At 58.4% G+C, this 22,910-nt stretch overlaps 1 protein-coding gene across 4 annotated transcripts in view; it reads right to left on the bottom strand.

Moving 5' to 3' along the window:
- Positions 1-22,432, bottom strand: part of GSE1 (Gse1 coiled-coil protein) — a 96,894-nt gene extending 74,462 nt beyond the window's left edge. For 3 of the 4 annotated variants that reach the window (XM_079315953.1, XM_079315955.1, XM_079315954.1), the window contains exon 1: positions 20,433-22,431. In XM_079315953.1, coding sequence (XP_079172079.1) covers positions 20,433-22,295 — 1,863 coding nt within the window. In that variant the 5' untranslated portion in view covers positions 22,296-22,431. Of the gene's footprint in view, positions 1-20,432 lie in introns of all 4 variants that reach the window. The other variant, XM_079315956.1, reaches the window with a different exon arrangement.
- Positions 22,433-22,910: the final 478 nt, after the last annotated feature.

Below are 22,910 nucleotides of genomic sequence, written 5' to 3'. Positions count from 1 at the left end.
CGTGCGGTGTCGCCTCTGCCCCATGCCGGGGGGAGGGAGTTGGGTTGGCATCCTGCATCCTTGCATCCCTGCATCCCTGCATCCCTCCCCGGGCAGCACCCCGGGGGGAGGGGGGTGGGCTCGCATCCTGCATTCCTCTGCCTCAAACGCCCGCACCCACAAACACGCACAGGGATCCAGGCACAGCTCAGCGTGTCCCCCCTGCCCGTGCTCCCACTCCCACGCAGGGAAGGTGGATCCTGCCCTGCCAGGAGCACAGAGCCCCAAATCCACCCTGCTAGGCAGGAAGGGAAATTGAGGTAGAATGGGGGGAACAGGCATGAGGAGGAACACTGAGGCAGGAAAGGAACACTGAGGTGGAAGGAGGGGAAACAGAGGCAGAGGGACACAGAGGAAAGAGAGGGGAAACTGAGGCAGGAGAGGGTGAGTCCATGCTGGCAGCTCAGATTTGCATGAGGGCAAATTCGGGCTGTCCCAGGCAGCCCTGGAACATCAGCACCGGCATGTCCTGGCTGCCCCGGCAGGCGGGGGAGGGGGTACCCCGGGAAGGGGGTGCCAGAAAGAGCGTCAGGCTCGGCCCGGCCAGGGGAAGGAGTTAATCCCATTATTGGCAGGCTCACAGATGGCGGCTGCACTATTCCCCTGCTTAGCAGATTGAACAGATCAGGCAGGAGGGAGGGAAAGAGGGAGGGGGGATCTCCTCCCCAAACACCCACAAAACGGGGGTGTGAGGGGCTGTGAGCACCCCCCTGCACCCCATGAGAGCCTGGACACCCAGGGGTGCTGCCCTGCTCCCCACAACTGCACCTTTTGCCAACATAAACCCATCCACTCTGCCCTGGACAAGGGGTGGCTGACACAGCAGGGGACTTGGGGACACCCCTGCTGTCCCCAGGCCAAACCTGCCACCCCCCAGATTCCCCGGGAGGTCAAGGGCCAGGTCCTGTTTCCCTGGCTCGGGGAGATTTCAGCAGCTGCTCCCAGGGCATCAGCAGCCAGGGCTGGAGCCGGGGATTAGGGAGTGTGGGAAAGGGCTGGCAGGGAGCCAGGGACAGAGAGGCTGGAACGTCCTGAGCAGGGAGGACAACCGAAAAGGGATGGAGGGAGGGACAGAGGGATGGATGGAGGGATGGCAGGAGGGCGGGAGGGACGAGGGAAGGAGGCAGGGAGGGAAGAACAGAAGCCAACACCCCTGTGACACCAGCGAGGAACCACAGGACTCCAGTCAAGCCACTCCCTGCCACAGCTCAGCAGGGCTCAGCGACCTCCACCCCACAGCCCCCCAGAGACCCCACAGAACCCTGTGCCAGGTCCTGGTGGCTCCCAACCCAGCCCCAGCGGGCAGAATGAGGCCAACTCCAAAGCAAAGCTGCCCACTTGCCTTTTGGAACAGAGCTGGAAAACACTGCGCCTTTGATTTGATTTCACCAGCCTGACACCCCACAAAATAACCCCCCTGGCCATCTGCACCAGCCCCCCACATCCCTCCCATGGCACCCCCAGCATGGAGAGGGCACAAGGTGAGACATCTCTTGGCAGAAGGCACTGAGCACCATGCTGGGGTTTGCCAAGGCAATGGGAATCTGGCTGGAAAAGGTTGGGGATGCAATCCCCTAAAAGGGCTGGGGACTCCTCCAGCACACCAGTATGCAATGGGAGATGGGTTGGGGGACCGTGGCACCCCCCAAATCCCACCCCAGGAAGGGAATTGGGATGTACCCACTGCCTGGCCCCATAGTGTCCCCATGCCAGTCCCTACCCTCTCCTTTGGGGGGTCTGCAGGTTTGGGGATGCAGTGTGAGCACAGCCCCAGCATCCCAAAACAGCTCAGCTTAGTTGAAGGAATTCTGCCAGAGAATGACCCCCAGCAGGAGGAGACAACCCAGAGCCCTGGGGACACGGTGGGACTGAGGGACAGCCCTGGTGGCACCCTGTCCACACTACAGCACAGGATGGAGCCCAGGGCAAGGCTCCAAAGGGTGAGAGCTGCCAGGAGGGTGGGCAGGCTCCTCCTTTGTGCCTCAGTTTCCCCTGTCATTCTGGCCTTGTGGCTGCAGGCAGCATCACCACGGGCAGTTTCACCAGTCCCTGCCCAGCCCACTGGGAGCACGGTGACAGCTCTGCTCCCAAACCTGCCCTTCCAGGAGCTCCAGCACAGCTCCCAGGGACCCACCCCAGCCACTGGCACAGGGCAGAGGGTGCTTGGTGGCCACATGGCGAACTCTACTGCCACTCCAGGCACCAGCCAGCTTAGGAACATGTTTATGCCACTAGAGCCACATCAAATCCCTGGTAAACTCACTCTGGGACTTCTGCCTCCACCCTACCCCAGCACAGGGCTCCCCACAACCTCAGAATCCCCCTCTGGAAGCTCAGCCCAACCCTGCTGCTCCCACAAACCAGCTGGGTGCCGAGCTGTGGGGATGCTCAGCCATCCCAGATGTTTTTGGGGGGATTCCCCCCCGCCCCCCCAGTTCCCAGCCAGCAGTTCCCATCCATTCGAGATCAGAGGATCCATCAGCTGGGAGCAGACAGGTTGGGGCTGGGAGCTGCCTCCCGTGCCAGCCCAGACAGGCTCCCAGGGGACTAATACCGGCATGTAAATATTAGATACTTCTGTCTCCTCTGAGGCCAATTACACAAATCGTGGCAGCTCCCGCAGGACTCTCTGCTCCTACTTACTGTATCATCATTAACAGCTTATTAGAGAACAGCTGCTCCAAGAGGGGGAAACAAAAAAAAAAAGGAGAAGCCAGCAGGAGAGGCGGGAAGGAGATGGGCACGTAGGAGGATGAGGATGCGTGACCTCCACCCTGCCCAGCACTCAGGGACACGAGGAACATCACCCCCATGGTGGCACCGGTTTGCTCAGCCCTCTCTGCAAACCCAGCAGCAAACCAGTCCAAAAATCACGGTAGGATCTGCTGTGGGATTCTCAGAAGCTGCTGGGAGGGGGACAGAGGGATGGGCCTTGCTGGTGTCAGACTGGGAGGTGGCTCCAGGGAAAGCAGGAGTTGGAGTGAAGTCACCAAAGCAGCCTGGCATCTCTCAACCAGGGGAATTTTGGGGTTGGGAGGTCCCTTCATGCCCAGAGGGAGGATATTCCTCAGCCTCTGGGTGCTGGGATGGGAGGACAGGAGGTTTAGGATCAGCTCCCCAGCACAACCCAGTGTCCCTGGGGGGGAACACACATTCCCTAAACCAACTGCAGCATCATTAAAAGCTGCAGCTAATTGCGAGCCAGACACTCCCTGCCCTCCTCCCGGTCCATCCTCCAGGCTGGGATGGCAGGGGGGTTTTTTGGCGTCCCACTCCCTCCGAGTGCAATTAGGCACCATCACTCCCATCCCTGACACCCATTCACGCCCCCTGCGGCCACCGAGGCCAGCCAGGGTCCCCAGCGGGGTGGCCTCCGGGGTCAGGGCAGGGTGGCCCCGGGCAGGTGGCCCCGCTGGGAGCCGTGTCCCCGGGAGGATGTCACGACATGCCTGTGGTGCGCTCTAGCGTCAGGCAGCATTAATGCATGGCCGGCAGCAGGCACCAGCTGCACAGCTGGACACGGGGGTGGGGACGGACACCTGGACACGGATCCACGCGGGGACGGACACCTGGACACACACACATGGAAAGGGACACTGGCACAGCCACCAGACCCCCCCTTGGGCAGGGGACACGGCCACCAGCTGCACCTCACACCCATATCCCAAACTGGGAGCACTGGGGGGCAGATGTCCCATTCTGGGGGGACAAACCACCCCAGGCAGGGGCAGATGCTCTGCGGAGGGGAGGGGGGTTCCCCAGGGCTTTGGGGGGCCGGGGAGGCAGCAGCTTCCCGTCTGATTGCTAATTATCCTCGTTATTCCGTGTCAGACACTTTATGAAGCACCGGAGTGATTTGCTCTTTCCCTGTAATTAGGCACGTCGCAATTACCATCTAATTCAAGTTCAAGCTCCGCGTCCCCGCGACCTTCCCGGCCCCGACACCACGTCCCTGCTTGTCTCCCCGGGGCCCTCCTGGTGTCACCTCTGCCCTGTGACTCCTTCTCCAGAGAGGAGAGGGGCACTCAGGGGCTGGTGGAGGACAAGGCATGCAGCCACCCCTCCGAAAACCCACTAAATGTGACACCAAAAGCCCCAAGCCAGCTTTGGGGCCCCACTCCAGGAGGGGCATCCCGAGCATCCCTGAGCCCTTGGGACATAGCTCACAGACAGCTGCCACTTTGTCCCCTGTAGTGTCATTTTAGATTCTACAGGACATATTTAACACATCCATGTCACACCCTCAGTTCCCATTCCCATAGGGACAACAGCACAGGAATAGCAATAAAAATTGCTGAAATTTTCCTTAAAATCCAACCCAAGCCTCCTCTGCCCAGTCTGAGGCCATTCCCTCTGCTCCTGTCCCTGTTCCCTGGAGCAGAGCCTGACCTGGGGCTGTCCCCTCCTGCCAGGGAGCTGTGCAGAGCCAGAAATTCCCCCTGAACCTCCTTTTCTAAGGGATTTTTTTTGGGAAAAAATACAATATAGAGAGCAGGAGCCTGGGTGATTGATCAGCAGCTCTTGTACCTTCCCAGTGCGGCAGTGGGATTCCCTCTCCCCATTTGGCTCATGGCATTTGCTCCAGGAAAAGCCACATCCCCTCCTGGAGAATCCCAAAAACGCTGCCAGTGCCAGGCTCTGATGGCACTGAAGGATGCCCCCCCTTCTCCTCCCAGCAGCTAATTAATCCTTCTGCTCAGGCAGAGCTCATTAGTGCTGCAGCAGCGTGGGGCTGCTCTGGCCACCCGGCACAGCCGCCCTTCCCAGCAGAGAGCAAGGGCACCACGCCTGCCCTGCCCTAAATTAAAAAAAAAAATTAAAAAATTAAAAACAAAAAAGGAGAGAAATAAAAAAACAAAAAGAAGAAAAAAAAGGAAAGAGGGGTGAGGAGGTGGAGAAAAGGAGAAAACTCCCTCGCCAAGGTTACAGCATAAAATAAATTTTAAAAAAATTTTAAAAAGGGGAGAGAAAGGGAAAAAAAGGAGGAAAAAAAAGAAGGAGGGGTGAGGAGGTGGAGAAAAGGAGAAAACCCCCTTCCCAAGCTTACAGCATAAAATAATAAAATTAATTTTTTTTAAAAAAGGGAGAAAATGGAGAAAAAATGGAGAAAAAAAGAAAGAGGGGTGAGGAGGCGGGGAAAAGGAGAAAACTCCCTTCCCAAGATTACAGCATAAAATAAAAAAATTAAAACATTTTTAAGAAGGGAAAAAATGGAGAAAAAAAAAGAAAGAGGGGCGAGGAAGTGGGGAAAAGGAAAAAAGCCCCATCCCAACCTTACAGCATAAAATTAAAAAAAATTTTAAAAAAGGAGAAAAAGGAAAAAAAATTGAGGAAAAAAAAGAAAGAGGGGTGAGGAGGTAGAGAAAAGGAGAAAATCCCTTCCCCAAGCTTACAGCATAAAATAAAAAAATAAATTTAAAAATTAAAAAAAAAGGGAAAAAAATGGAGGAAAAAAGAAGAAAGAGGGGTGAGGAGTGGAGAAAAGGAGAAAACCCCTTCCCCAAGCTTACAGCATAAAAAAAAAAAAAAAAAAAAAAAATTAAAAAAATAGGAAAAAAAATGGAGGAAAAAGAAGAAAGAGGGGTGAGGAGGTAGAGAAAAGGAGAAAATCCCTTCCCCAAGCTTACAGCATAAAATAAAAAAAAAATTAAAAATAAAAAAAAGGAAAAAAATGGAGAAAAAAGAAGAAAGTGGGGTGAGGAGGTGGAGAAAAGGAGAAAACCCCCTCCCCCCCAGCGTGAGCGGGAGGCAGCACGGCCAAGCAAAGCAGAGGAGTCAGCCAAGTGCCTCTCCGTGGCGGCGGGGCGCGAGTGGGCCGCCCTGCAAATGTTTTGAATTTCCAAAACAGAAGGGAGAAGCCAAGAGCTGCCGAGTTCCCCCACACGCCAAGAAGGACAAAGGGCATCCCTGTGTGCTGGAGGGGAGGGGGGGCGCCCTGCAGCCCCCCGGCTGTGCCAGGGCAGGGATGTGGCACAGGGCGCTCCCAGCTTGGCTCTGCCTGGATCCAGGGAGGGCAAATGGGCTCTGGGTGAGGGTGGACACTGGGCTGGTCACTCATGGGATGGTGGGTGAATAGCCCTGAGCAGAGCCTGGGGTGATGCAGCACCAGTAAAAAGCACCCAGCTCCCTGTGGTGGCACAGCAGGAGCCTCCCAGCTCCCATCCTCCTGGGAACCCAGCCCCTTGAAGAGCCAAATGTGCTGGAAAATCCCCGAAGAGGCTCTCCTGGCTGCAGGAAACACCAACGCTGATCCAGAAGGAAATCCCAGTGCCCACCCCGGCTGCTGGCAGGGATGTGAGGATGCTGCATGGGTGGTCCAGCCCCTCTGAGTGATCCCATCCTGCAGGGTGATGCTGTGCCCCAAAAAAGCAGAGCCCACCCCATAAGGAAGATTGGTGCTGGGGCAGCATCCATGGGAATGCCAGCAGCACAGGCCCCACGCTAGTGGGGGACCCCACACCCCTCCCTCCCCTGCAGATTACAACCTCACACAGATTATAATCTTAAATTATTAAACCCCAACAAATCCAAACTCCATCTGCCTAATCCTGCCCCCCCTCAGCATAAACCCCCTCCCAGGGGGATGGGGGGGAGCGGGGCTGCCTGGATGCCAGCCCTGCTACCGGGAGGGGTGGGAGAACACACGGGGGGAGCCCCCCCAGCCGTGCTGGGAGCAGGCAGGGAGACAATATCGGTCCTATGCGGCCCCCTCGCCGCCAGATGTGTGTTAATAAGGCAGCTGCCCCCTAAGCTAATAAGGTCACTTACTGGCTCCAGCAAGACGAGAAAACAAGCAGGGGCTTGGCTGCGGTACAGCCTGACTTGGCACCCGCCGCACGCCGGCTTCCTGAATTCTTGCCGCTTCCAGAACAGCGCAACGGGGTGGAAAAAAGCAGAGAGAAACCTCCCTCACCCCCCAAAAAGCACCCCCATGGCATCCAGCATCCAGCATCCCCCTGCTCCCCGGGTGCTGCCGCCCGTGCCCTGCTGTCCTCGCCCCTCTGCGGGGTTTATTCCTGGGGGAATAAAGGTGGAAAGGCAGGAGAGGGGGGGATTCCTGCAGACTTTCCCAGCACCCCCCCCCCCGGCCCCGCTCCCTCCCTCGCCTGCCCCCGATCATGGCGCCTACAACTCCCTTTGTTTTAATATTCTAAAGCGAGCCAGATGCCGGCTTTAATCCCCTCAGCTGGGGAGGATTTGCAAACACATTAGGAGGCAGAGGCGGCCCCAGCCCCAGCCCAGCCCCACGGCTGCACTGCGCCCCATCTGCCGCCCCAGGAAGGGCATCCCGGCCCCTAATTGCCTTCTCATGTCGGGATTAGGGGCTGACAAGGTGTCCCACAACAGGGACACGAGCATCCCCTGTCACTGGTGGGGAGGGCCCTCTGGTTTGCTCTCAGATTTTGGGGGTTTGCCCCGGTGACACAGTGTGGTGTGGATGGGTCCTGCAGGGTGGTGGGAGCTCAGGAGAGGGGCAGAGTTGGGCTGCAGCTCTCCTGAAAGATGGGGGGATGATGGATGGTGGGTCTGTCCCAGTGGTGCAACCTCACAGCTGCTGCAGCAGAGTGTGAGCAGCTCTCCCACATCCCTTGTGGATATTGGGATATTCTGGGCAAAGCTCTTCCTGCAGCATGAACAGGGGAAGGGATTTCCATCCCGACCTCCAGCACCACCAGCCCTTGCTCTGCTGCTGCCTCCTTCCCCTGGGATTCAGCAAACGAGGCTGAGATTAAACAGGGACCAGCAGCAGGAGCGAGAGGAGTCAGATCCCGCAGGAGCAGCTCCAGGTGTGCATCCCATTTGTCTGACAGCATCCAGGCCAGCTCCTCTGCATCACAGCACAGACCCTTCCCACAGTCAGGAGGGGGAAGTGGCTCTCCAAAGTGGGGGGAGGCAGCAGCAGAGCCCCAGGAGCTGGAGGGTGACAGAAAAGTGATGCTGGAGTGATGTCCCAACCCCACAACATTCCAAACAGGGAAACAGCTGCCACACAAGATGCCCCATAAACCCCCTCCTCACCCAAGGGTCAGCTCACAGCACATCTTCACAGCTTCCCAAATGCTGGGGATTCCCTCCAGGCCCCCCCCAGTCCAGGCTGGACTTTGTGGGGGACCCCAAACAGCTCACAACCCTGCAGGGACCAGGTCCCCTCCAAGGATCTCCACATCCTGCCCTGTCCATCCCAGTGCTCCAGCTTCCCCAAAGAAACAGCTCCAGGAACACAGAACCTTCCTGAGTTATCCCAGACCCAATATTTGCACTGCAAAAGCAGCAGGGCTTTTTTTTTCTGAGGGTGGGTTTTTGGGTTTTTTTTTAGTGTGTTGTTTTTTTAAGACCAGGATCTCCTCCATAGCACTTAGCAGCCAGGAGTTCCGAGGGAGCAGAGCTCAGTGCTTTAGAACGACGCCTCATTTGCCAAGAAATAATCCCAAGGAGGAAAAAAAAAAAAAAAAAAAAAAAATCACCAACTCAAAAAAACACCCAAAAAACTCAGAAGATAATTAACTCCACAAAGCGGCGACCCTGAGTAGCTCAAATCTTCACTGTAACTCCCCAGCCTCTTCTCCAGGGAATTATTTCTTCCTGTTTCCAACACAACAGCACCAGCACCCGGAGGCCTGGGGATTTTATTGGGGTTTTGTGTGTCCCCCAAACCCTGCAGACAGATTTGCCCCCACCCAGGCAAGGTGGGAGGCCCAGCCACACATGAGACCCCCCATCTCTGAGGGCTGCAATGGGATCACTCCCCATCCCCGTGGAGGGTGGAATAGGGACACTGAGGATGTGGGGCTCCACTCTTGAGGGGATGGAGGGGGGATATGGGCACTGCTGGCCCCCAACACCCACCAGCACCCCCTGACAGGGAAGGAGCCTCTTTTCAGGTTCCTCCCTGCAGAGAAACAGCAGAAAAAGGCAGGACAGGCACCCTGGGGGTGCATTTTACCCTCACCTTTAAGTCTGGCAGAAGAGATGCTCCACCAGAAGCTGGCCCAAGTGGCACCATCACACCCCTGGCAGCATCACCCCCTGCCCCTCAGCAGGCAGGGGAATTGAAGAGAGAAGAGCTGAGAAAAAGCAGTGCAGAGCCAGCCCTTCCCACTGCTGCTCCCCCCAGCATCCCCCTTCCCCTGCTGACCGCAAAAAGCCAACATCTCCCCGCGCCCCTCCAGCCAGGGGATGGGAATGTGGAAGCAATTGCACTTGGCAAGGCAGCAACAGTGAGTCAAAAACAGTTGTTTGGCTTGTCAGCCACCCAGGCCCTGCAGCACTCTTGTTTTCCTTTGCCTGCCTTAACCCCTTCCAGCCCCACATGCTGCTCCCAGCAGGACCCACAGCCCCCAGCCCTGCCATGGAGAGGAGAGGGGAGCTGGGGGGAAGCCTCATGGCACAGCTGTCCTGCTCCCAAAAAGGGGAGAATGGGCAATTCTCAGGCAGGAAACCTTCAGGGAGAGGCTGCACTGAACCTGCTGTGGGGCACAGAGATATCCCAAGGCCACCAAGGATGGCTGGTGGTCCTGGAGCATCCCACCCACTCACCCCAGGAGATGCAAACAGATCCTTGTCCCTGCCACAGAGAACATCCCAGCTGCCCCTTGGCAGGCTGAAGGGACATGGCCACATGTGCCGGGGACCCTGTGCCACTCCAGGGTGGTCAGACCCCCTGCCAGTGCCAGCCTGGTGGCACTGGGTGATTTAAAGCCCTGAGCACAGCAGGCCCCATCCCATTTACAGCAGTTTAGCACATCCCAAGCTGCTTCCCACTGGCTCCTCCAGCCCCTTCCCTGCTGGCCATATGGCAGCAAGGCCAGGAACACATCCAGAGCCACCAGGGGCTGCAGTAGGGGCTCTGCTCCATGCCCAGGTTACCCCTCACAGCCCAGGATGGGGGTCCCACACTGCTGGGACCACAACTGAACCAGGCTGCCACCAATTTGGGGCAGGGTAGGGGGACATCAGCATCCATCCACCCCCTCCCCACCATGGAGGCAAAGCCAGGATATGGGTCAGGGTATCCCTGTGGGCATCCAGCCAGGTCCCACAGCTCTCCATTCCCCCCAGATTCATCCCAGAGAACACAGACACCAGGAGAGAGGCCAGGAATGGGGGTCCTGGTGACACCCCCACTGCACCCCTCCAGCACAAACCAGGGCGAGGGGATGGCTGGGGAAGAGTTAAACCCTCGGGAAGGGGAGGAAAAGTGTGGAGGGCAAGGCTGCGCCCGCCGGGAGAGACAAAGCGAGCTGCGGGAGCCAAGAGATGAAGGCGAGGATGCGATAAGAGGGGGAGCGGGTGTGTGCGCTGGAGCGAGGCAAGGGGAGGAGGAGGAGGAGAGGTGGGTGATGACCAAAGTCATTGAACATTTTTTGGCACGCCTACCCCCGAGTATCCTGGCCGTTGGCCCAGCTCGGAGCTGAACTTAAACAAACTCCTGTTGCAGCCATCTGCTTGATTTTAAAATAAATCAAACAATCTGTTGAGCCGTGGGTGATCAAATTTCCATCTGTGCGGACGCCTGCTCGCCTCCTCGGAGCCTCCGCTTGCCTCTACCAGCCAAACACTCCTGGCAGCATGTGGCCTCCCTAATTCCTCCAGGAAAGGGAGAAACCGGACCTCCCCCTGCACCCCGGCCCCCTCCCGGCCCTGCCCCGCCACCCTCCTGACTCAAACCCAGCCCTGCTATTTTTACAGCCGCCCACCAAACTGAGAGACGCGTCCTGGGTTTAAACGGGAGGGAAATGGGGCTGCAGGGAAGATCCCAAGAGGGATGGAGCTGCTCCGTGTCTGCCCACGCTGGGGGGATTCCTCATCCTGTCTCCATCCATTCATCCCACGGGTCTGAGGGAATGGGAAGGGAAAGGGCAGCAGCTGCTGGCCCCGGCAGTGGTGACTGGGGCTGGCCACAAATAGCAGCTGTGTGGCTGTCCCCAGGATGGGGACACCCGGCACACGTCACCCCCAGGTGCCTGAGGGTGCCAAGCTCACAGCCAGCTTGCCCAGCCACCCCCCTCAGGCAGCCTGCTGGCCCCAAAGTCATCCAAAATCATCTCATCCTGAGGGTTCCCCCTCCTCCTCTGGGAGCAGGGAACCCAAGGGGGGTCACCACCACTTGCACTTTGTCCCAAGGTCCCCAAAGTGCGAAAAGAGATGTGGCATCTCCCTCCTCCACTGTCTCTTTGTGTCCCTGCTCGTCTGGGGGAACAGCACCCATGACATGCATGTCCCCAAAGCCCCTCTGAGGGGTCAGTCCCTTGTCCCTGCCAAAGACAAACCCCTGCTGGCATCACCCCAACTTTGCCATCCTCGCCCCGAGCCCTTCCTTCCGCTCGGAGCAGAGGGCACCGGGCACAGGGCCAGCACAGCCAGAACTAGGGCAGCAAGGGGTGGGGAAAACACAGCAGAGGACTAGGAGATGAGCAGAGAGGGAGGAAACGGTTGTGAATGAGGGAGAAGGAGCAGGGGATTCGGGCTCACTGGACCCCAGCAGCTCCAGTGGGGAAGGTCAGGGTGAGAGCACATGGGAAAGGGAGGAAGGACATCACAGCAGGATTTATTCCTCCTCCAGGGCTTCAGCTACTGGGGAGACACTTCCTGAGGGTCCCCATGGCAGGGTGGAAGCAGCAGCAAGGAAAAGGAGGTGCCCAGCACCCAGCAGAGCCCTGCCAGGAGGCCAAGCCAGCAGCTAGAGAACAAACCTCACCCATGTGGGACACTGCCAAGCCAAGAGCTGTCCTGGCCAGCCCAGGGCCAGCCTGGCCAAGCCACTCACTGCTGGAAAGAACAGGGAGCAGGGTGGCCCCCACCCTGCTGCAGCCTCAAATGCTTCCCAGTGCCAGCTTTAGGGAGGGGTTGTCCAGCCCCAAGCACACAGTGTGCAGCACCCCAGGCTGCAGGATCAGCAAGATCAGCATGAGAACAGGGAGATCAGCGAGGGAAAAAAAACTGGAATGAGTGATACAGCAGCTTGAGTGATGCCAGTGCCACAAGGGAACAGCCCCAGAGGAAAATCTGCTCCTGGGGATCCACATCTCTGAGCTCAGGCAGTGGCTGAGATGGGGAGTCCCTCCAAGTGCTCCTTATGGAGTAAAATCCAAGCAGAACCCTGACAGGATGCACAGCAGGGAGCAGGTTACACAGCACAAGCAATAGCGGGAAGGGGAGGGAAAAAAAAAAACACCAAACCTCCTTTTTGGAAGAGGAAAGAGCTGACAGGACCTGGCTGAGAAGCAGGAGAAAGCCCAGATTTCCCAGTTACTGTGCAGATGTTCTGGACTGAAAACAGAAGACGGCAGGAGCGAATTCATCTCCCCCTCCAGAGACGCCGCAGCCGGAGCATCTGGAGTGTGTCTGCAGGCAGCAGAGCTGCCTCCCCCCACAGCCCCCAGCCCCAGGGAGCCCCCCACACCAAGAGCAGTGACAACCCAGCCCTGTCCCCACACCAGGCTGACCTTGGCACCTGCAGGGTTTTGTGTTTGTAGTGTTTTCACTCCGGGGTAACTCCTGCTGTCTGCTCCCAGAGCTGGGGGGAGTGATGGGGAGAGCAGAATGAGGATAAGGAGGGGGGCAGGAGACATCCACCCATATATATTTTGTGTACATATATATATATATATATATACTTATTCCTGGCCAGGATAATAACTGGAATCATCAGCACTTGATCATCACTCAGTGTAAAGCTTCATGGCTGACTGAAGTCAGCCCCTTTCCACAAACATGCTGGAAGCAGCTGCAAGGTGATGGTGGCAATTTGCTGTGTGTCCCACACTCTCAGCTGTCTGTGTGTCCCACACTCTCAGCTGTCTGTGTGTCCCTCCCTCCTAAGTCTGTCTGTCCCACTATGGCTGTAAAACGCTGAGTGAGAACCCAATGTCCTGGCTGTCACCAAAATGTCCCCAGCTCCAAGGTCCCTCTCCGGTGTCCCCAGGGACAGAGGTGGCTGCTGGTGGCCCCTCAGATCCATCAGATGATGCACTCCTCATTTCCAAGGAGGGGTAAACAGGGGAGGGCAACTAAAACCATTTTGGAGGGTCATCTGGGAAAACTCCCCCTGCAGGGATGGGCACCCACAATAGGAATCCCCAGCCCCAAAACAGCAGGTGCTGGGGACACAGTGGGTGACAGCATGCCAGGACACAGCCTGCAGGGAGTCAGAGGGGTGGGAGCCTGGGAGCAGTCCAGGCTCCTGCCCTTTGGCCAGGGAAGGCAGCTGTCCATCCCAAACCAAGAGGGGAAATGCCCCTGGCTGCCCTCTCCATCATCCCTCCTCCATCAGAACCTTCCCTCCCATCCCAGCTGGGTCTCAGCCTTTTTTCAGCTCAAAAGTGGAAGACAAAAATTCACTGGGAGAAAGCAAACCAGACTCTGCAACCCCTCCTGCCCTCTTCACATCCTTCATGGGGGGTGCCAGGATCCTCCCCATGCATTTCTGGTCAAAGCCAGCCCCAAAAAACAGCTGCTCATCCCTGCCAGGAGCTGGCTCTGCCAGGATACCAGGGCAGGAAGAGGCAGCACTGGGGCAGACAGTGATTTCCTGAGTTTGTGTGTCTGGAATGACCCTTGGTAAATCCTCTGCCACCAGGAATGGCCCATCCAGCACCAGTGCCACCAAAACACAGAGGCAGGGATGGAGGGAGCTCCTACACCTGCAGCACCACAGAGGGGACACCCCAGCCCCATTCTGGGAGGGGATGGGATGGGATGGGAGGGGATGGGATGGGATGGGATGGGATGGGATGGGATGGGATGGGATGGGATGGGATGGGATGGGGTGTGAGGCAGCCCAGGGCAGGCACAGGGCTCACTCTGCCCCAGTGCAGGACACAGCATGCTCAGCACAGGCAGGCTGGAGAGGGAAAGCCAGGGCAGCTGCTGCTCCAAGCACGCCAGCTCCGTGGGTAAACAGATGACTTCAGTCTCCTGAGAGCTACTAAAGCCCAGCAGCACTTGTGCTAACGTGGAAGGAGGCAGGAAAAAAGGAAACTAAAGAGGGAGAAGCAGTGCAACACCCACACCAGGCTGCAAAGCGCAACCAGGTAACGCCACCCTTCCCCCAGCCCTGCCAAAAACCCACCCTGGAGCCATCCCCTTCACCCCTGCCCTGCTACTGAAAATCCAGCATGGAAAAGGAGTCACACAGCAGCCAGAGCAGCTGCACCAGGCTGTTTATCCAGCCATGGCACGGCTCAGCTCGCCTGTGCCAAGGAGAGGCTGTGGCAGCTGCTCACCCAGCACCAGGAGCAAACCACGACCTGCCCGCAGCAGCCTGGGCTGGCAGCAGGGCTCCAGCACCCCCCCAGGGCCAGGGAGGGGATCCAGGCTGGGAGGCTGCCACCACCTCCTGCCCCAGCTCCCAGGGATGCTCCTGCCTCACTGTCCCCCTGGATTTGCACCCAGCCTAGGGCAGTGTCCCCCTGAGACACCAGAGGGACATTTCCATGCTATCCCTTCCAGCCCAGGAGGGTATCATGTGGCCTTTTGCTGCAGGGAGGAACATCCAGCCAGATGCTGCTCAGAAGCACAGGACTGTCTCCAAAAAAGGAGCCAAAGGTGCTAATAAGGAGCAAAACAGAGCCCTCCTCACCCCAAAAACCAGCATGGGAACAGATCCAGGACACCTACTGCAGCCAGAGAGGTGTAAACAGGCAAACCAGCTGTGCCCCAAAATATGGTGGGTCCCCAAAACCTCCTCAGGAGATGGAGACTTGCCACTCAAGGACAGTGACAGAGCTGTCAGTCCAAGACCCAGCTGGTACCTCAGAGGGTGAAAAGCCAGCCACTCCTGATGCACTTGGAAAAGCAGGCACCCACGCTGCTGCAGGGAAGTCCCTCCTGGCTGGGCAGCAGCCAAGGAGCATCCCAGGCTGCCCCTGGCCGGAGCTTCCCGGATGGCTGAGGGAGGCCAAGTGTCTGCACAAAACATCTGTCCAGCTGCAGCAGCCAGACTGTCCAGCCGTCCCTTCACCCCATCTCCCGACTTGGCTGCCACTCCAGGGGATGCTCCAGCAGTTGCAAAAGTGTTTTCACTGCACGGGGTGAGAGTGGAGCCAGCCCCTCTGCCCAGGGCTCCCACATTTCAGGGGTGCAGCTGAGGGTCTGACCAGCATTTTTGGCAGGTGCCTGCTCGAGCTGCCAGTCCTGCAGTGCTGCTGCTTTTGGGAAAGGCAGGGAGAAAGCAGAGAGCAGGGAGGTGAAAAATAAATATATAGCAGCCAGCTGGAGAGGCGTGGAGTCAGCACGAGGTCTGCGGGACGCTGGAATTTCGGACAGCTGGTGCAGCAAGGTCAGAGCAAAGACCCCTGTGCTGCTCCCCACAGCCAAACACCCCCAGCTGGAAACCCTAAGGGGACAAGCCACCACCCCAGGGGGTGACTGTGACACTAAGTGGAGGGTGAGGATGAGGAGGGACAGCCAGGTGCAAGTTCCCACACAGCAAAGCAGCCCTGACCTCGGTGGCAGGAGACAGCCTGGGGCACATTTTCCCCGTGTTGTTTTCTTTGTTTGCCATCTGGGAACACGATCCCGAGGGAGGCCGTGCCCCGAGACATGAAGTCATATCATGATTATATTGCCACCTCCATGCTGGGATTGAGATCTCACCCGAAAATGCCAGCCCGGGTCGGGGCTGGCTGCAGCAGCTGCTTTGCTGACAGGCAACGTAGGCCTCACTAAAAACAACTTCACATGCTGCAAACTGAGCAGGTTTATCCCAATGAAGTTGGCTGAAATTGGCCTGATCTTGCTCTGAATCTGCTGGAATTTGTGATGGCAAAAGCTGCCACAAGCACAGGTAGATCCACCAAAACCAGCCTGAGAGACTGAGGTGAGTAAAACCAGCTCTGCTCCTTATTTAAGGGATGAGGAGAAGCCAAATGCAGCCTGTGCCACCCCCCTGGAGCCCACACAGGATGCCTGGGGTGGGGACACAGAGGTGCCATCAGCTTGGCCAAAAAAGCACCACCACCCCAAACACTGCCAGTGGCCAGAAGGTTAAAATCCATACAAGATGCAAAAAAGGCAGAGGTCCTGGGTCTCTTCCTACACAGGTCTCTTAATTCTCATGCTGCAGTGCACGCAAATATCCCATAATTTGGCCTGGTGCAATGCAGGAGGAGGGCTCAGGCATCACTCCCTGCCTTCTGGGTTTGCTTTTCTGGCATCCAGGAGCTTTGGCTGCTTCTCAGCATCAGTGGGACAAGGTTTAGTGGAGAACACAAGAACTCTTTGATTTTTGCCCAAAACCCTTTTGGAAAGCCAAAAGGAAAGTGCCCACCAACAGCTGTCAGCTCGACGCAGTGATTTGGAAATGCAGCCATGACCTTTGGAGCTGGGAACCTGCAGAAGGGGCCAAATCTCCAGCTGAGCCAACAGCACTGCTGGCAATTAGTAAATACAGTGAACTCAGCCCCTGGGGCCTGACTGTGCCCTGTCAGGCACAGCCCCACGCCACCAGCCCCAGGTGTGCTCTGGAAAGTGGGAATGGGGCATGGAAAACACCACGTGATTCCCAGGAACAGAGGACAGGGCTGGGAGAGGCAGAGAAATCCAGCTGCTCCCGAGGAGCACCGTGCCAGCACCTCCACAGCACCTCCAGAAACTCAGCACAGAGCCACAGATTTGTTTAGGTTGGAAAAGCCCTCCCAGATCATCAAGCACAACCGTTCCCCCAGCACTGCCAAGGCCACCAGTGACCATGTCCCCAAGGGTCACACCTTTTAAATCCCTCCAGGAATGGTGACTCCACAGCTGTGCCAGAGCTTGATGATCCTTTCAGTGGAGAAATTTTCCTTAAAGTCCAACCCAAGCCTCCCCTGCCCAGCCTGAGGCCATTCCCTCTGCTCCTGTCCCTGTTCCCTGAGCAGAGCCTGACCTGGGGCTGTCCCCTCCTCTCAGGGAGTTGTGCAGAACCAGAAATTCCCCCTGAGCCTCCTTTTCTCCAGGCTGAGCCCCTTTCCCAGCTCCCTCAGCCTCTCTTGGTGCCCCAGCCCTGCTGAGCCCTGGGGACACCACTGGTGACCAGCCACCACCTGGATGTGTCCCCACTCACTGCCACTCTCCAGACCCAGATTTTTTACCCAAGGAACAGTAATTCATCCTTGAGCAGCCAGTTTCTCCAGGGAAATGATGTGGGAAATGCTGCCACAGCCTTTACTGAAGTCCACACTGACAACATCCAAAACCTTCCCTCATCCACTGAGTGAGTCACCTTGTCACAGGACATCAGTGACCTGCCACTCATGAACTCACATGGGCTGGGCCTGATCCCTTGGTTCTCCTCAAAAGCTGTGCTCAAGTTATTGGTAGGATTTGAGAGCTTTCCAGACACCTGGAGGTATTTCCAAAAAGTTATATTTAAAGGCAAAAAAAACCAGAAAACCTCAAGAGGAGTCACTTTTACAGATACAGAAGTGCAGAGAGAGCAGTGGGAGGTGAAGATGGGAAGGGCTGGAGGACAGGGGAAGCTGTGCTGAACACACGACAATGAGAACTCCAGACAAGCAGCCCTTGAGCTGGGAATGCATCACTTCACCCCTGTGGAGAGAGCTGGAGAGCCTGGAGGTGACTTGAGAAGGCACAGCCAGCCAGGAACAGGTCACTGTCACCTCAGGGAAGCAACCAAATCTGGGCATTTTGTTGTTTATTCAAAGCCATTGCTCCCAACAGCAGCTGCTCAAGGAACTGGCTCCTCCTGGGATGGATGCACATCCCAATGGGATGCACAGGCATTTATCCAGATCAGCAGGAGGAGATATCCCACCTGGATATCCCAAACTCACCAAAAAGTGCATTCATCTACACAGCTTCCCCTTGTAAGGGACACAGCTGGAAAGAAAATCCATTTTCACAGTGCACATCTGGAGACCAAGGGTGACAAACCAAAGGCAGCCCAAGCCAGATGCTCTTTCTACACCCAACACTGCCACTTTTTCATGGAAGGGAGAACCCAAACCCACCCCACACGTGCCAACCACAGCAGGGTTCTGCAGAGCACACCTCCAGGAGATCCTCCTGCAGCAGGGAGATCTTCAGGCACCACCACACTCCACAGAGCATCACTTGTTCCACTGCTCCCCACCACCAAACCAGCAGCACAGGCACCACTCATCCAAAAATATCAGTGGCTCAGATGTGGGGGTCCCTCATCAGCACCTCCACACTGCCACAGAGAGCCCCATCCTGCTCTTGCTGCCCTGCTAAAACAGGGAGATGTGGGGGTGTCTGGTGGCTTTTGGGGCATTGACCTCAGGCTTTGAGCCATTTGTGTCAACTGCACACAGGCAGGACAGCAGCAAACCACAGCTGTGTGCAATGGGTGTGAAAATGCAAGTGCAGCCCAAAAATGAAGTTGCAGAGCTGGAAGATAGTTGGGGAGATGATTTTAACTGCTCAGGCTCATTCCTTCCAGCCTGGTCCCATTGGAACAGGGACCTGGGTGTCACACAAGAGTGAAAGGCTCATCTGGGGTGAGTTTGAGCAGCAGGAGTGGCTGAACAAGGGTACAGCTAAATTAACCAAGTGCCCTACCCAAGCATTAAGCCGTGTTTTAAATAACCTTGACATCTGTGAGGTCTCAGCCTGCTGGAAAGCATGTGGAGACAGGGAGGGAAAATGTGCCAGCACCTTCTGGCCAGCCAGAGTCCCCACAGGACACGGCAGAGCCCGGCCACGATGTCCCCACTGCTCTGCTGTGCCTCCTGCCACTCAGCCCCTGGCAGCAGCCCCTTAATTTGCTCATTAGCAAACCCAGGAACAAGAGGAGGAGCTCAATAGTGTCCTTTCCCTGGGACACAACTCAGTGTCCTCGTGGGAATTGAGGATTGGGGCCAGTGGGGACGAGGACTGGCATGCCTGAAAAATGTTGGGATGTGAGGGGGTCACTAAGGAACCCCAAGGGAAGCACCCAGAGCACCCATCCATGCTGGAACAGAATTGCTGTCCAAAATGTCCCCATGAGGTGGCCTGGGGACACCAAAGGGGCAGAGGCCTGAATAAACAGCTGGGGACATGCAGATGATGCTCCTGTCACCAGCTGCACCCACCTGGGCACTCCAGCATCACCCCTGGGTCAGCACCAGACTCACCTGACTCCTGAGTCCTCCACGGCCACCAGCACTCTGCAAATGCCACCAGACCCATGACCCACACAGAAACCATGAAGAAAAACCACCTGAATCCAAAAATCACCCAAAATTATGTCAGCACCATCCAGCTCAGGCTGACAGACCCTGGGGAAACCCCCCAAAAGTAACAGCTTCCAGAGGATTCTGGTGCCAACCCAACCTCCTGTGCCATCCTGGCACCCTCCAGGTGAATGCAGCTCCTGCCTGGTGGCTTTCCAAGCAGTGTCCCCCCCAGCTCAGGAGGCAGCAGAGCTGAGTGGAAATCATATTTGTGAGCAGCCAAGAGACAGAGATGGGAGAGAAAAGGAGCGCTGTCTTGGAAGGACTGGTTTACATTTCTAAAGAAAATGCCAGTGCCTCAGAGAGCTGCAGGGTTCTGGCTGTGGATGGATCTGAAAAGCTTTGAAATGACCTCAGGGATTTGGGATGGTGGCATTTGACAGAGCCCAGCCTGGGGCCTGGTTTGGTGATACAGAGTGCTGGCTCTGGAGAGCTCCCACAAGCTGGAAATCTGGGGGTAAAAGATGTTATTTCCTCATCCCACAAGAAAGACAAGCTTGGGAGGAATAAACTTTTGCTCTGCCATGTGCTTTTGAGGTGATGCCCCCAAAGCAACCTGTGTAACCCCGGGGAGAGCCACAGAAAAGAACAACTGGGGAATCTGGCAGCACCTGGGCGATGACACCCATGACACCCTTCAGGGCTGCAGGACTTTTGGGGAACCCTCACTGCAGGATAACCAGAGCAGCTGGGTGGGCACCCAGCCCTGTGCTCACCCCACAGCTGTGGGAAGAACTGAGGCTTCTCCAAGGGAAATGCCTTCATTAAGGCACCTTGTAAAACTGGGGATAAGTTGGGAAGTTTTCTACAGAGCCCATGAGTTCCTTCCAGCTTCCCAAGGATGCTCCCATGGAGGGCAGGCCAGGCAGCTCTCCCACCCATCTGGCACCTCTGAGCACCCTTGATGGCAAGTTGGACAGGATTGGGATTTCCTCTGTCCTGGCTCCCACCTCCCTCATGCAGAGCTGCCAACAGCACAGACACTTCTGGAACGGGACAGGTCTTGGCTCTTCCCACCTCCTGGAAGGATTTTTATCCGTTCCTTCGCAGCTTGAAAGCTCCAAAAGTTTATTGCTAAAGGCACCCCATCCATTAGCATTCACCCCCAGGAGCCAGACCCTAAAGAAGAGCATCCATCTACACGTCACCACTCCAACTCCTGCTGGATTCCAGAGGTGGGAAGCGCCGGGAAAGGAGGGATGGGGTCTGCCTTACCTTGGGGAGGAGAGACGGGGGTGCCACTGCCAGCAGCTCTGGCGGGGTCACGCTCTTGCCAGCCAGCACCACGGCCCCGCACTCGGCACAGGCGCCGATGGTCAGCTGCTTGCCATCGTCCACCAGCAGGCTGTTGGCAACGCGCAGCGTGTAGAGGAAGACGGGGAGCCTGGCCACTTGAACCGCTCTTAATCCAAGGCATCGCTTCTTCTCCTGCCGGCAGAAGAAGCAGACGAAGGTCTCCACTTTGTACTGCCGGGACCAGGCGCTGCTGGGGTGGTGCGAGTTCCTGCCCTCGTGCTGCAGCCACTGTCCCAGCAGGTCGTGGTAGCACAGGATGCAGGTGGCCACCAGCCCGGTGGAATCGGCCGGTCTGGCCCGCGGGGCGGGCGGGTAGACCGTCAAGAAGGGGAAAAAGGGCTCCTTCTCCCCAAATCGCCCTGGAGGGTTGACGTTGAGCTGGAACTCTTTGCCAGCTCCCAGCTCGGCCCCGCAGATGTAGCAGACAGAGGTGGGACCGGGTTTGATGACAGCGGGGTGGCCGGCGAGGTCACCAGCGGAGAACACCTGATGGTACCTCCCCAGGAAACTCTGCACGGAGGAGATGAGCTCCTCGTTGTGACAGGCCCTGTACATGGCCCACAGGTCCTGCAGCACCCCGAAGCACTTGCGGCAGCTGCTGACCTCCCAGTGCTTGTTCAGCCCCTTGGCGCCGGGCGGGCAGGGCAGGAGGCTGAGGAAGGGGAAGTGCATGGTGCTCTTCGCGTTGCCGTTGGTGATTTTGGCCGCCACCGGCCTCGCCTCCTTGCCGCACTCCTCCCCGCAGAGGTAGCAAGCCTCGGGCACCGGCGGGATGCCCGTGCCGTCCTCCTTCACCCCGCGGCGGCCCTTGCTGGGCATGGCCCCGGCGCTCAGGGGCACCACGTAGAGCCGCTGCAGCACGGGCACGTTGGCCAGCTCGAAGCTCTGCCACTGCTGCATCAGGGAGGCGAAGCAGCAGGGGCACACCAGGGTGCTGCCGGTGGGGGACAGCGGCTGGGCGCCCGGCGGGGGGCTGTGCAGCCACAGGAACGGGAAGAAAGGTCCCGGCGAGCTCTTCTCCTGCTTCTGCACGTGGACGCGGTGCTGGGCGCCGGGTGCCAAAGGGCTGCCGCAGATGTAGCAGGCGGTGCCCGGTGCCCAAGCGGGCCGCTCGCTGCCTTCCTCCTCCTCCTCCTCCTCCTCGCTGGTGATGTTAATCTCGCTGTCCGAGGAGCAGCAGGGGGGCCCCCGCTCGCTGCCCGCCGCCGGGGGGGCCCGCGCCGCGCCGCCCGCCCCCTCGGGCTCCGAGAGGGGCTCGGCCTCGGAGAGCTCGGAGAGCTCGGAGCCGGCTGCCGGCCCTTCCTCCTCCTCCTCCTCTTCCTCCTCCTCCTCCTCCTCCGGGTGGCCGGCGGCGCGGCGCGGCGGCGCGGCGGGGTCCCAGCCCGTGGTGCCCCGCCGCAGCCCGGCTCCCCCCGCCGCCGCCGCCGCCGCCGCCTCGCACTGATGGGGCCGCTTGAGCCAGTACATGCGCTTCTCCACCGGCGTGCGGCTGCGCTCGAAGGAGTCCCACTGCTCGCCCAGGAAGCAGCGGCAGACAGCGCAGACCAGGGCGCAGCCCTCCGCCGAGACGGCGCGGGCGCCGGGCGCCGGCTCCTGGTGCTGCAGGAAGGGGAAGAAGGGCCGGTGGTCGCGGGGGGGTCGCACTTGAAGCTTGAGCTCTTTGCCGCGGCTGATGCCGCCGCCGCAGATGAAGCAGCAGAGCGGGGGCGCCGGGGGTTGCGCTGCCCCGGGGCCGCCCCCCGCTCCCGCTCCCGCCGCCTCGCCGGCCGCCAGCGCGGCCATCAGCCGCTGCTTGCGGGAGAGCGGCGCCGCCGCTGCCCCCGGCCCCGCCGCCGCCCCCGGCCCCCGCCGCGCTCATCGCCGCCCCCGGCTCATCCCGCGGCTCCGCCGGACACGCAGGCTCGGGGGGCGGGTTTGCGGAGCGCTCCCCCCCCACCCCTCCGCCCGCCTCCTCCCGCCGGGGGAAGGCAGCGAGAAAGGAAAGAAAAAAAAATTAAAATAAAGCAACGGCAACAACAGCAACAGCAACGACAACAACAACAAAAAAAGCTCCCAACGACAACAAAATACCCACGAACAGCAACAAAAATAAACCCGGGATAAAAGTTCGGTGCGAAAGTTTGGGTCCCGCCGGCGGCGCGGAGGAAGGGCGGCTGCCGGCCGCCTCCCGGCCCCGGCGCCCCCGGCCCGGCTCCTCCCCGGCCCCCCCTGCCGCGACCTGCCCGCCCGGGGGGGCCCGGAGGGAGGAACGAGCCGCTGCCGCCCCCAGCCCGCCCGCCGCCCGCCGCCAGCCCGGCGCGGAGCTCAGCGCAGGGACCCCGCGGGGGAGGGATGTGGGGATTTACACAACCACCCCCCGAGGGGGTTTATGGCCGGCCCCACGCGGGGATCCCCTCC

Source organism: Erithacus rubecula (genome assembly GCF_903797595.1).
Source record: "Erithacus rubecula genome assembly, chromosome: 12".
Lineage (NCBI taxonomy): Eukaryota > Metazoa > Chordata > Aves > Passeriformes > Muscicapidae > Erithacus > Erithacus rubecula.
The sequence above is the reverse complement of the archived record's forward strand: the minus strand, read 5'-3'. Positions and strand labels throughout refer to the sequence as shown.